The sequence below is a fragment of the Watersipora subatra genome, chromosome 9 (genome assembly GCF_963576615.1).
Source record: "Watersipora subatra chromosome 9, tzWatSuba1.1, whole genome shotgun sequence".
NCBI lineage: Eukaryota > Metazoa > Bryozoa > Gymnolaemata > Cheilostomatida > Watersiporidae > Watersipora > Watersipora subatra.
The window spans coordinates 23,021,957-23,036,520 of record NC_088716.1 but is presented as its reverse complement, the minus strand read 5'-3'; the positions used below and the strand labels follow the sequence as shown (position 1 = coordinate 23,036,520).

The window sequence follows — 14,564 nt, the reverse complement described above, 5'->3', positions numbered from 1 at the left end:
TGTGATGCTATCACGTGAACTGAAAGGTCAATAAAGGGCTCAATATAAAACGTCTCGTATCACTAGTTTATGACAAACACTTTGGGTTCTACCGGAAAGCCCTTATCAAACATAGATACTTATCAAATAGAGATGCTTATCAAATATAGATGAATATAGACAAATATACAGTGTCATTTCAGCTTGGTCTAATAATCTATTCATAATCTGATCATGTGACCCATACTTTCTGTCAAATGGCACAAACAACTTCTGCAGCATTTTTCGACTATCACAGGTGACCAACAGGCTCCTCATGTTTATCAGAGGATGATATGCACTCCTTCAAGCAAAAGTTAAAAAATTAAACTAATTTTTAGGCTAGGTTTTGAGATACCAGCACTCAAAGTGACAGCATTACATTGATAACAAAATAGACGCGTAAGAACAATAAACATAGTTTTACTGAATGCGTGAAGTATATTTGCGAAAATATTTTGACAAATGAGGTTGCATGGAAGTGTAAACAGAAACACATCATGTTAAACCACGAAACATTTGAGCCGCTTTAGAGAGGGATTTCAATTGACGGCGTTTTCGTGATGGCTGCAATTAACTGTTCGTTTTTGAGCTTTTCAGAGCTTGTAATAACATTTCCACATATTTTGCACCTAAAACACAACGGAGTAAAACATGGTGAGCCTTTCGATACCAAGTAAATGTAATGTTATTTTGTTGCAAGCCAACCTTTAACTTTTGCCTCTAGTATTCAAATTCCAGCATACATTTGTGCGTTTTGAATACTTTAAACAAATTGAATACAAGCTTTATAACAGCTTTATACAAGCTCTATTGTATACATCTATTATTATATATATAGAGATATATATACAACGTATATATATACACTGTACTTATATATATATATATATATATATATATATATATATATATATATATACTAGCTGCATTACCCGCCTACAGGTGCAGATTTACGGGCAGCATAAGGCTTATTGAGAGTTGTCTTTCATATGGTAAAACAACTCCAAATATGCAGTCTACTGAAATTGTCCTGATCAGAGTATTTATGAACATATACATGTCAATGTTGGGGAGAACAATAGAAATCTGCAATGTCTCTTACAGCTAGATGCGTGTAAAATCTAGTAAAAATTCTAGACTCATGTGTCTAGATTTATGCATCCGTTCACCCTTGTCTAGATTTATGCATCCGTTCACCCTCGTCTATATTTGCAGTTGACAATTGCGCACTTCTGCCGCTGAGCCCCCGCCTCGGCTGACCAGTCTTTACTCGCCGACCAGTTGACAATCGCGCTCTTGCAGTCATCTCGCACTCAATCGGCCTGCGCGCCTCGCAATCAATCGCCTTGCACTCTCCTCGCAATGAATCGCCTCGCACTTGCCTTGCAATCACCTCCCACTCGCCTTGCAATCAATCACCTTGCACTCGCAACCAATCGTCTTGCAACCAAATGCCTCGCACTCGCAATCAATCGCCTAGCACTCGCCAACTCAATCATCTGGAAAGCCGCGAGACTTTCCATTCGCTGGAGACTCTCGCTGTACTCGGGGCAAACAAGGTCTCCCGCGCATCCCCGAGTGGCGCCACGGCCTCAAGCCTAGCTGTGCTACCCGGCGTTGCCTGGGTAGTAAAAAAAGTCTTTGCACACAAAATTGATTTGTATTTAACATATAACAACATTTGCCATTCTAACTTTCAAACTAAATATCCTGAATGAAGTGTTTTGTGTAGTTGAAATAAATTAAGAGAGATAATAAAACAACTGTAAAGGTTTTCAAACTTTTTCAAACAACTACAACTTTCAAACTTTTTATCATGAAGAAAAGGTTTTGTGCAGGACAACTGATTTAAAAATAAATAAAACAACTGTAAAGGTTTTCAAACCAATGTAAATTTAAAACTTCATAACTTTCAGCGACCTATATCTTTTGATAACGTATAGTGGAACCTCAGTTCTCGAACATAATCAGTTCCAGAAGTTAGAGATTTGAAACAATTTTTCCCATCAAAATAAAATAATGTAAACTTTAATCCGCTTCAAGGCGAGAAAACAACTTCGGTAAAGTATCTTTTCAATATTTTACACCATAAGCTGTACTTGTACCCGGATAATACAAAAGTCTTTGCACAGAAAATCTATTTGTATTTAACAAATATAACAACATTTGCTATTCTAACATTCAAACTACAATGTACATAGGTAACATGAGAAAACATGATAGGTAACCTATCATGAGAAAAGTGTTTTGTGTAGTTAAAATAATTTAAGAAAAAATAAAAACAACTGTAAAGTTTATCAAACTTTGTCAAACAACTGTAACTTTCAAATTTCATATCATGAGAAAAAGGTTTTTTGCCAGTCTAATAAATTAAAAAGAATAAAACAATTGTAAAAGGGATTAGATGTAAATTTCAAATAATTAGCAAGTAATAGCTAAATTAAGTCAGTTTTGCAACAATTATAATAAAAGATGATACGGTAATGATACAATTAATACAAACTGAGAAAACAAAATAAAATTTGTGAATATGTTGAATCAATAATAACAATTCTTGCATAGAAGTGTGTGGGCATAAGAAGGTTACTGTCCCACCAGAAACTATCCATCAATTTTTTGAATACGACGATATTAAAAAATACGACAGAATATCATAGTATTTTGTAGTTGAAATTTTATTAGAACAATGCCTGCTAAAAATGGTTGAATAAAAGAATAATATTAATAATAAAGATTGGAAACTAATCAAGTAATAATAACAGTGATAGGAAAATGAATAATGTTTTAACTTCAAACACGATACTCAATTTATGTTTAAAAGAATGCAAGTTGAAATAATAACAATGATGAAACAAACTTTAAAAAACTTATATTATAAATTCAAAAGTCATAAGAAGTTTTTAAATGTAATAAGAGAATTTAAAATTATATATCTTCTATATATGTATAGTTCTCAAAGTATGTAAATGTATGTAAATATAAGAGAGTGGAGAATAACTGATACTTGCAATCTTACACGATAAATCTTACAGTGATCTTACAAATGTTTGTTGTAAAATTTGAAATTAATTACGAAAAACTAATTGGTTAGGTTTAAAAGGAAAGATGGGAAATGTTGTGTTGATTATTGATAGTATTGGATTATCCTACCAAGTAATCTTACAACGGTTAGGGAGTAAGCTCAGGTTTATTGTCATGAGCAGATGCACTGCTAAATTATTATAATAAACTCAGATAGGCTTAATCCTGACCAATGACTGTTAACCAATGTTTCGTTGATTAAGTATTCAGGATCTTATAAAAGACCCTCCTAGATGTGAGAATCTAGGACTATGCTCTGAGATAAGGAAATTCCTAAGGTATGCAAAGAGGGGTTTCACAATACCTTATGATTATTTAAGAACAAGAAAATATATAATAAGTTGCACTTTAGACTAAACTTATAAAAGTATACAAGTAAATTTCTAGAGACTTAGAATATAGTCACCCCCTTTTGTTCTCCTAAAGTTGACTCTTCCATTTCTTCTGCTGACACGTCTGACCGCTGTGAAGAAGCTTGTATTGAAGAGTGAAGTATATGGGTAAATATGCGTCCTTATATATGGGTTGAGAGTTAGCCTTAGTGCCCAATGGTGGAACTATAAGTTTCTATTCTTCAATTCTGGGTTTTGTAATTTTGGGGGTTCCTAGCTATGTCCTGTTGTATTTCCGTCAGCAAGGGTTTCATCACTTTTAATTTTCAGTTTTAATCCTTGTCTGGTGTAGCTTGGCACCAGACGCGGATCTTCGTACCGCATGCCGAAAGTTGTTATCGTCTGGGTGTTGTCGTTGACTGGGGGTGTGATGCCGTTTTTAGGATTTTAATCTGGGATTCAATAACTGGCTTTTTTGCAATAATCTTGAATCTTCCAATGTAACGTTCTTCATGTTCAGACAGTGGAATGGGTGGGTTGTCATGTGATGGCATTAATCCCAAAGATGAGATTTGTGGATGTCGTAACTCTGGGAGTTTGTTAAGTGAGCCATATGATGATATAACTTGTTATTTTCTTTACGTCTATCTGTACATGGCTGATATCAGATATAACAGTAAGCTAATACATCTAGCTGTGTACAACCCAGCATTGCCCGGGTAATAAAAAAACTGAACAGAAAATTGATTTGTATTTAACATATAACAACATTTGTCATTCTACCTAAGACAACTGTAAAGGTTTTCAAACTTACTTTGTCAAACGACTTTGAAACTTCATATCATGAAAAAAATGTTTCGTGCAGGTCAAATCAATTTTGAAAATAAAACGACTATAAAGGGTTTAGATGTAACAGTGAAATAACTAGCAAGTAATAGCTAAATTGAGTCTGTTTTGCTACGATTACAATATGATATGATTCGGTAATAATACAATTAATACGAACTGAGAAAACCAAATAAAATTCGTGAATATGTTGAATTAATAATAACAATTCTTGCATAGAAGTGTGCGTATAAAAAGTTACTGTTCCACCAATAGCTATCCATCAAAACTCTGATTACGACGATACTAGTACGACGATATGTTATGTAAAAATAAAATATTGTAGTGTCTTTGTCTGATCGAAGGTGAGAGAATCTAAACGCTATTCCTATTCGAGGTACATGTACTACAATTGTTTGCGTGAAAAGTAGTGACCTTAACAGCGATTTAGCAATTGAACCTTAAGAAAAGTCAAAAATAGAGGTTCACAAAAACGGCATCGCGTTTCATAGAGTTAATAAAATTCTAATAACGAAAGAGTCTATTGTCGATATCGTTTTGCCGAAAATAAAATAGCCCTAATACGTCGAGGACAAAAAAGCATCGCGTGTCATGAAACTGAAGGAAAGCCATAGAGTTGTAATTATTACGTCATTTTTGTATGAAAACTGGCAAACGATTATTAGGTTATGTATAATGAAGACGTGTACTAACCGGAGATTCCTGTTAACGCGCCCTAGATACCTAGTAGCGGCTAATAGTCGGAAAAGTATGGTACTCTATAAGGCAGCAGATAGACAGACAGACAGATAGACAATGATTGCCGTTTATATAGTAGATATATATATATATATATATACATATATATATATATATATATTTATATATATTTATATATATATACCTTGTGGGTATATATATATCTAATATATATACCCACAATATAATATATTGTGGGTATATATATAATATATATATATATATAATATATATATATATATGCATACCCACAAGCTCTATAGCTAGTGTATATCTCCGCATATAGTCTTATCTCACATATATGCTGACCCTATATATCATAACACGCCATAGGAAACTATCAGAGCAAAAGGTTGCAGAAATGGAGCGGCTTTTGCAGGCTTGGTACAAAACGTTTCTGATTATTGGTAAGTAGTTGTATAATTAGCCTATCAAGTCTCCGCTTAATCGAAAGTAGATAATCACCTGTTTGGGTTGAGCCAATGGAAAACATGTTTGCATCACACCTGATCTTAGTTTCACTTTTTTCAAAAGTACATTTTTGGAACTACATTGTATATAAGTATAAACTATACTATATCCCTGAGTAGCCATTTTCTATCCTAGCTTCTAGAAGTTTTTGAAACTTGTTGGATTAAAACATTATTTTCATAGGTAAAAGTGAATTTTGTATCATGCAATTAATAGCATTATTTTGGTATGAATGTATATTACTATTAAATAAAGTTTTAAATGAGTACACTGAAATTGTAAGCTAATTATGTAGATGCTTTTTCACCAGAAGCAAAATATAAGATGAAACAAAATTTATTGTTAAACTCACTGTGGGGCATATTGGGACATGTCTCAATCACTGGGTTTCTCTGCTTCAAATGGATTCAGATTTTTCTTCCACTCCAAATCATAGAAACCATATAGTCCGAACGGATTCGATGCCATTTCACTTCGCTAAATTTGTGCGAAGGCATTCGCTGCGAGACTATTATTCAACATAACATAAACGTCCACTGTAGAAAGATTCAAATCGATAATGTCTGGCTAAGCTCTTTTCAGAGAAGGTAGGAAAACTTAGCGTATTTCATTACACCACCATGAGGGTATCTTTTTACTACTATGGCAAACAATGGGTTCATAAAACGGTAAAGAAATAATTACCTTTTTATTTATTTTATTATGGTTTATAGTTACAACATTGTGTAACATCATATTTTCTTGTGTTGACCAAATCTATTTTATTAATATCACACTTTCATCTTGTCTGCAAATAAAAGTTTTTGTCCTATTCAAGTCAATATAGAATCCATTATCATCATAAAAAAGACTATCATTCATGCGACCTCTTAAGTAATAACTGTATAGCAAGTATAAAATTCTGTTGCTAGTTTGTAATATGGAGGGCAGCAACACAAAAAATAAAAAAATAAAATACTCATCAGGTATCCTGTCTCAGTTATTGTAACAGATGTATGAAACGTAAATTAAAAAGCGACTGTGACCCGAAAGCGAGTCTACTTTAACAATTTATGTTTCGACAAGTACATTGCGAGTCAGGGAAAAATTGATATATTGGGTAACTCCGAATTGCTGAAAAGGTAAGGTGTGAGTTCATCAGCAGAGGTCAACTCCGAATCCATTCAAAACATGAGAACCCAGTGAAGGTACCCCACCAATGTTATGACAAATATTTTAAAGATGGTCAAAACATGTTTAGAAATAGAAAAGAAACTAAAGAATTAGTTGTCAGACCATATATTGTTGGCATGGTGGTTAATAGCCAGCTAATATCGATGTGCCAGGCTAATGACAAGTGGCAGGCAACTACATAACCTGCCACTGTTTATGAACTGTTTTTTAATACCCGTACAATGCCAGGCATTTCGCTAATATATGTAACTAGCTTTATTACCCGGCGTTGCTCCGGTAATAAAAAGTGTTTGGACCGAAAATTTATTTGCATTTAACATATAACAACATTTGCCACTTTAACTTTCAGACTATATATCATGAGAAAAGTGTTTTATGTAGTTGAAATAAATTAAGAGAGAAAACAAAAACAACTGTAAATGTTTTCAAACTTTTTCAAACAACTTTAACTTTCAAACTTCATATCATGAGGAAAAGGTTTTGTGCAGGACAACTAAATTAAAAGTACATAAAACAACTGTAAAGATTTTCAAACCACTGTAAATTTAAAATTTCACAACTTTCAGTGACGTACAGTATATCTTTTAATAACGTACAGTGGAACCTCGGTTCTCGAACATAATCCGTTCGAAAAGGTTGTTCAAAAACTGAGTTGTTCGAGATCCGAAACCATTTTTCTCATTAGAATAAATTTATGTAAACTTTAATCCCTTCCAAGGCAGGAAAACAACTTCAATATAGTATTTTTTCAACATTTTACACCATAAGCTGTACTGTGAACTGCATACTATAAATAAAAACAGGTAGATATAAATTGTGTTTAATTTTAATTAAAGGTTTTCTATTTATGATGATGGAAAAAGAAAACAAAAGTAAACATTTCGTTCGTTTGGCTCCTAAAACATCAAAAACATTAAAGGTTAAGATACAATACCAAAAATTTCAGAAATTGATAATGAAACAGCAAAAAAAGCAACAGATCAGTTACAACAAAAATCGTAAGGAAAAAGAAATATAAACAACGATGGCATGTTTACCTCACATCTTTAAAGGAGAATCCTCCTCCAAAACAATTTAGGGTAACTCGACAGGAGGAGTTGTCTCCCTGGCAAATCTCTTCGGTAGAGGAGACGTCGTCTTTAATGGTTTCTCCCTTTACGTAAAGAATTTATGAAACGTAAATTGCTTCTCCACTTGTTAACGGATGTTTCCGGAGCAGTTCTAATTTCATTGCTCATGCTCCGGTTTGGTCGAAAACCGAATTTATGTTCGAGCTCCGTGATGAACAAATCTCAAAATCTTTGGTCGAAAACTGAGTTGGTTGAGAAACGAATTTTCACTGTATATAATCAGTACCCAAATCGCCAAATTTTAAGTTTGAGATAAATTACTGTCGATATCGTGGGGCCGAATAAATTAGCCCTAACAAATAAAAACAAATAAGCATCGCGTTGCATATACTTAGGTTTAGAAATATTTCTGAACAGGAGCATCGTAACTCGTGGACGCAAAGCTAAAATAATTAACACGTGTATGGTGTATCCGCTATATGAAAACTTATCTAATAACTATGGCGTTCTAGCTCAGTAGTAAAGCGTTCGAATAAGAGACTTGTCGATGCATTTTTCGTGAGTTCAAATCCATCGGTTCATGGAACTTTAATATCAAGATTTTAAGATCTAGAGCTGGAGTGACACGCAGACACACACGCAGACCCATATATCCACAGACATACTTTAAGAAATATATATAAAATTGTAGTATACAAATATATATATGATATATAAAATGATATACAATGTTATATAATAACCTATATAATGTATATTACATAATATTTATATTGCAAATGTACATGCAAAGTTATGAAATAGTCCTAAAGAATTTAAAGTGAGCTCCTAAAGGTGGTCAAATTAATGAGGCAAAAACACCCAAGTACATTATATGCAATAAGTGCATACACTTGCAAATATGCATTAGGGCTTATACATTATTTTTACGATATAGTAGACATAGAATGCTAATCATAGTAAATAACCTGAGAGCAAGGTTATAGCAATTTGGATACAGCCTAGAGGAATACAAGAAACTCACAAAAAGTGTTTTGAATGCTTTGTTTTTTTCTCACTAAAATATGCATCCACATTAAAAGACATCATATAATCCACTAACAATTTAGGAATTCAGATTACTAACCTAAAAATGCTTTTAGGTTAGTAATCTGAAAGAATCGCATCCCTTTTTGGGTGTTGTTATAGGGATTTTGGGAAATAGCATATTGACATTTTTGTGATTCCAACATATGCAGCACGTTGACTGCAGAATTTGTATTTTGAGAGAACATTTTGGTCGATTTCGTATGGTGGAAAAAAATCGTAACTCGAGGACAGGAAAACGTTGCGCTCCATATTGTGAGGAAAACAAAACAGTGAAACAGGGACGTCATAAATCGGGGTGCACTGTACTCAATTCAATTGGCAACACTTTACTGGTTTTTGCTACTCACAACTTGTTTAAAACCACAGAAGCAGAGTAGCAGGAATGTTCAGTACATACAGGAACAGTGACTTACAGAAATTTGATATTTACTTACCTGATGAGACAACTCTGTGAGCATGTTTTGCAGCCTCCATTGTCGATACAATCTTGACAAGGTTTATCACAATTATGGCCACATCTAAGTCTCTTTCCACAAATCTTTGGACAGTTTTGATGACTTTCATTACTACAGCATATGTAAATATTCACAAATACATTACATAACACTCCTTGACTGCTCCATTACAAGCATCCAAATACAATTACAGTAATCCTTCACTACATTGCGGTTTAGCTTTCAAAGCTTCAGTACTTAACAGGTTTATAAAAAGAATTCATTAAATTTTTAATAGTTAAGCATAAATGATAATTAAAAAACTAGAACACATGAAATGCATAAATTTCTCTCATACTCTGGCCTATTAAGATCCCTCTACGAGCATTATTGTGATAGCAGTTGCCACTGTTCAAAGGTGTATTGCTTGTGACACCCTTTATCGTGTCTCTTAAATGCCATCGAGACTCAAAAGTGTCTAACAACTCTTAAGAAAAGGAGTTACATGCTTACGATATATGGAAAAGGGATTTTATTAGAAAGGATTATTTATTTATTATTTATTAGATTATAATTTTTAGATTTTCACTTATCGTAGGGGCACAACTCCCGTGATTAACCGTGCAAAGTGAGGTTATACTGTACTCCCAAATACTGCTTAAAAAGTTTTTAAAAATCCTTAAAACAATTATTAATGCGTTTGTTTCAATACTGAGGAGATTCATGACATTGTCTTTACAGTTAGACCTACCACTTGAAACAGGTACAGTTAGCCCTACTACTTAACCCTGTTAGGCCCTGTGTTGCGTATACGCAACACAAACTTTGTAGGCAATTTAGTACCAAGTTAATATTGCTGTGGCATTAAAACTGGATTTGTCTTATCCTAATGCATGTTTTCTACAAGGATTCCAAGGATTTTTGTTGGTTACATCAATCATGTGACCTAGGAGGGTGTTTCAAAGTTGCCCATGTGACTATATCAAAAAGAGGGAAAAGTTGCCATTTTAGCTTAGCTGTCCTTGCTTCTTCTCAGGTAAGAACTTTAGAATTTTTTTACATTAGACTCAAGTGCAAAGGTAGTTTAACTGTATAAACTATTTATGTTGCATAAATTTAGTCTATAACATCTTTTTTGTGTGTGTCAAACTATGTGTTGCGCCAGCGCAACATTGGGACTTGTGCACAACAAAGAATATGGTCATAGTGATAAATATCAGATGCTTTGTAACAATGAGGAAGCTACATTTTTCAATCATGTATAAAATATTAGGTATATCATGATACAGACATTGAGATTTCATATATAATAATAATATTACAATTTGCATTTTCATAAAGGGAAATTTGTAATAAAGTTTCGAATAATAATTATAACATAAATAAAATCACATTGAACATTTATAAGAAAGTATGGTCTGGCTTTAGAAATATATAGTTATACAATAATATCTTATTAGTATAACTATTTATAATACCTGTATCTCTTTATTTTGTTATGTAGGTATACTATAAAATCATGGCTCAACATCGCAGGATGACTGTGGACAATGTATTAGATGAGATAGATGGAACTAGCAGTGACTATGAAGGACTAGAAAGTGATGACGATGATGATTTTGATGCTACCCAACAAACAACTAACTTGCAACTACAACAGGTATATGCATTTTATAACAAATTATTCATATATTCACTAATGTACATACATGTACAATATAAGTTATATAGGCCTCCACATATATCCACATATCTGCAACTGTCCTTATACAGCGTACATACTAATTTATGTACATATACTACAGTATAATATAGTGTATACATCCATAATAAGCATATGCCCATGTAAATACATTTATAGACATTTGCAATAGCCTATGATACTCGGGTAACAAAATTTTACTGATACATGGAAGCTGACGTTGACATTTTTTTTGCAAGGAGTCTGATAATGAATCAGAAGATGAAGAAGAAGAGGAACCAACAAATGGGAATGCAGTTCGGGGGCAGAGGAGAGAATATCGGTGGCTCAAGGCTAATTTCACACCATCTGCATTGGATTTCACTGGTCCAAAACCTGAACCACCAGTAGATGGAGCGACTCACACCCCATTGGAATATTTTAGGCGGTTCATTTCTACAGAAATGATTGACAATATTGTACAGCAGACCAACATTTATAGTGTTCAGAAAACTGGAACTTCCGTTCAAACTGACCACAAGGAAATTGAAAAGATTTTTGGGGTGTATTTTCACATGGGTTTAGTTAGAATGTCATCAGTCAGACAATACTGGGAGATTGAAACCAGCTACCCTCCTGTCAGCACCGCTATAGGCAGAAATAGATTTCGTGACTTGCTCACCAAGCTGCATGTGGTCAACAATCTTACAGTCAGTGACGAAAACAAGCAGAAGGATAAACTTTGGAAAGTGCGACCTTGGCTAGAATCGTTTAGAGAAAACTGCCTCAAACTTACACCAGAAGAAAACGTCAGCATTGATGAAATGATGTGCGAGTTTAGAGGAAAGACAAACCCCATACAGCAGTACATAAAAGGAAAGCCACATCCGTGGGGGTTTAAAATTTGGGGAAGGGCTGACCCAGCTGGCATTTTATATGACTTTGACGTCTACCAAGGTGGAACAGGTCAAAGAAGTGCATTAGGCCAAGGAGCTGATGTTGTTCCAAAACTCACGGAATCATTGAAATATAATTCTAATTACAAAATATTTGCTGATAACTTTTTTACTAGTATGGGATTGATAACTGCTCTAAATGAAAGAGGGATGAGATACACAGGGACAGTAAGAAAAAATAGAATGGGCCAATGTGCGCTACTGCAAGAAAAAGAGCTAAAGAAAAAAGGGCGTGGTACCATCGATTATCGAGTAGATCAAAACCATAACATCATTGCAGTGCGATGGTATGATAATAGGGCAGTCAGCCTGCTTTCTTCTGTCACAGGTGTTGAGCCAACACAGCAAGTCAGGAGATGGGTAAAGAGTAAAAAGAACTATGAGTACTTTGCAATGCCAGCTATAGTAGCAAGCTACAACCAAAGCATGGGCGGCGTTGATCTCCTAGATTCTTTTACTGCAGCTTATCGATTCAAGCTAAGGTCAAGAAGATGGTATATGTATTTGTTTTGGCATATTGTAACATTAGCCATGGTAAATGCCTGGAACATATATAGGAGAGAACATCGGCTGCTAGGACTACCCAAGAAAGAAATGCTTAGCAGAAGGAAATTTCAGGTAAACATAAATGTAATCAGTTCATACTTGTTATAATACCAGATAATATCCTACATAAATGTACATATATTTATGTATATGATATAATACACCTATACCGCATTGTATAATAAAACAATTTAGATGTGCTGTAGATGTACCTATATGCTGATAGTGACTTCTGAATTTTGCATATAACAAAAAATGCAACTCTTATTTGGGGTAAATTGTAATGGTACACGTTGTAGGCTGGTGTAGCTGATGCTTTGATAAATGTCAATACAGTGAAGAGAGGTCGGCCATCCTTAGATGATTCAGCAGCAGCTAAGAAAATTTCTAAGGTGGTAGTTGTCAATGAGGATGTTAGATTTGACAACATAGGCCACTGGCCAGGAAAATGTGAGAGCAGGGGTAGATGTAGGCATTGCAAGCTAAAGAACAGTTATACTACAACTGTATGTACAAAATGTGAAGTTCGATTATGTTTTACGGAGGATAGAAACTGCTTCACAAACTTCCATAAAAAGTAGTAGTGGAAATTATCAGACCTTTTGATATCATAAAATAATTTTCTAACCATCATGTCATACTATTTTTATTATCATTATTATTGTAATTATACATGTTCTGTTGGCATTTACTTTGTGGCTTTCAACAATACATTATGCTTGTTAACAATGAAAATAGCTGTTGTTTTCATTCACTTATAGCCCAATGTTGCGTATATGCAACATTTATAAAAAACAATGTATATTACCTATTATGAAATTTTTTTTTGGTAATTAGGTCAAAATCTTCCTTTCAGCTCATATAAACCAATGAAATAATTTTAGAATCAATACTTATACCTCTGGGCTTAACAGGGCTAAAACAGGTACAGTTAGCCCTACAATTTATAACAGATACAGTTACACCTGCCACTTATAACAGGTACAGTTAGACCTACCACATATAACAAGTACAGTTAGACCTACCACTTATAACAGGTACAGTGAGACCTGCCACTTATAACAGGTACAGTTAGATCTGCCACTTATAACAGGTACAGTTATACCTGCCACTTATAGCAGGTACAATTAGACCTACCACTTAAAACAGGTACAGTTAGCCCTATTACTTAAAACAGGTACAGTTAGCCCTACTACTTATAACAGATACAGATAGACCTGCCACTTATAACGGATACAGTTAGACCTACCACTTATAACAGATACAGTTAGACCTACCACTTGTAACAGATACAGTTAGACCTACCACTTATAACATATATAGTTAGACCTACCACTTATAACAGGTACAGTTAGCCCTATTACTTAAAACAGGTACAGTTAGCCCTACTACTTATAACAGATACAGATAGACCTGCCACTTATAACGGATACAGTTAGACCTACCACTTATAACAGATACAGTTAGACCTACCACTTGTAACAGATACAGTTAGACCTACCACTTATAACAGGTACAGTTAGACCTACCACTTAAAACAGATACAGTTAGACCAACCATTTATAACAGGTTCAGTTAGACCTACCACTTGTAACAGATACAGTTAGACCTACCACTTATATCAGATACAGTTAGACCTACCACTTATAGCAGGTACAGTTAGACCTGCCACTTATAGCAGGTACAGTTAGACCTACCACTTATAACAGGTGCAGTTACACCTACCACATATAACAGGTACAGTTACACCTACCACTTATAACAGGTACAGTTAGACCTACCACTTATAACAGGTACAGTTAGACCTACCACTTATAACTGATACAGTTAGACCTACCACTTATAGCAGGTACAGTTAGACCTACCACTTAAAACAGATACAGTTAGACCCACCATTTATAACAGGTACAGTTAGACCTACCACTTGTAACAGATACAGTTAGACCTACCACTTGTAACAGATACAGTTAGACCTACCACTAATAACAGGTACAGTTAGACCTACCACTCATAACAAGTTCCAGGACACTTGTGACCACATGGCAGCACAGAGTCACATGGTGTGTCACACTGATAGCTGTACTTCAAACTTGCAACTGACAAGTTGAGCATATATGTAGCCAAAT

General features: G+C 34.3%; 1 protein-coding gene across 1 annotated transcript; it reads left to right on the top strand.

The window, feature by feature from the left end:
- Nucleotides 1-1,472: 1,472 nt before the first annotated feature.
- LOC137404907 (piggyBac transposable element-derived protein 2-like) lies at nucleotides 1,473-14,546 on the top strand. The gene is made up of 5 exons (XM_068091133.1): nucleotides 1,473-1,646; nucleotides 10,760-10,915; nucleotides 11,197-12,510; nucleotides 12,738-12,906; nucleotides 14,428-14,546. The coding sequence occupies exons 1-5, from the start codon at nucleotides 1,473-1,475 to the stop codon at nucleotides 14,544-14,546; spliced, it is 1,932 nt and encodes a 643-aa protein (XP_067947234.1).
- Nucleotides 14,547-14,564: the final 18 nt, after the last annotated feature.

What these genes read in the sequence shown, in the direction of transcription:
- LOC137404907 (XM_068091133.1), top strand. Translation starts at nt 1,473, where the DNA reads ATGCCTCGCACTCGCAATCAATCGCCTAGCACTCGCCAACTCAATCAT. An exon ending in CTAACTTGCAACTACAACAG is followed by an intron (nt 10,916 to 11,196) that starts GTATATGCATTT and finishes TTTTTTTGCAAG; the next exon opens with GAGTCTGATAATGAATCAGA. An exon ending in ATGTGAGAGCAGGGGTAGAT is followed by an intron (nt 12,907 to 14,427) that starts GTAGGCATTGCA and finishes CACTAATAACAG; the next exon opens with GTACAGTTAGACCTACCACT.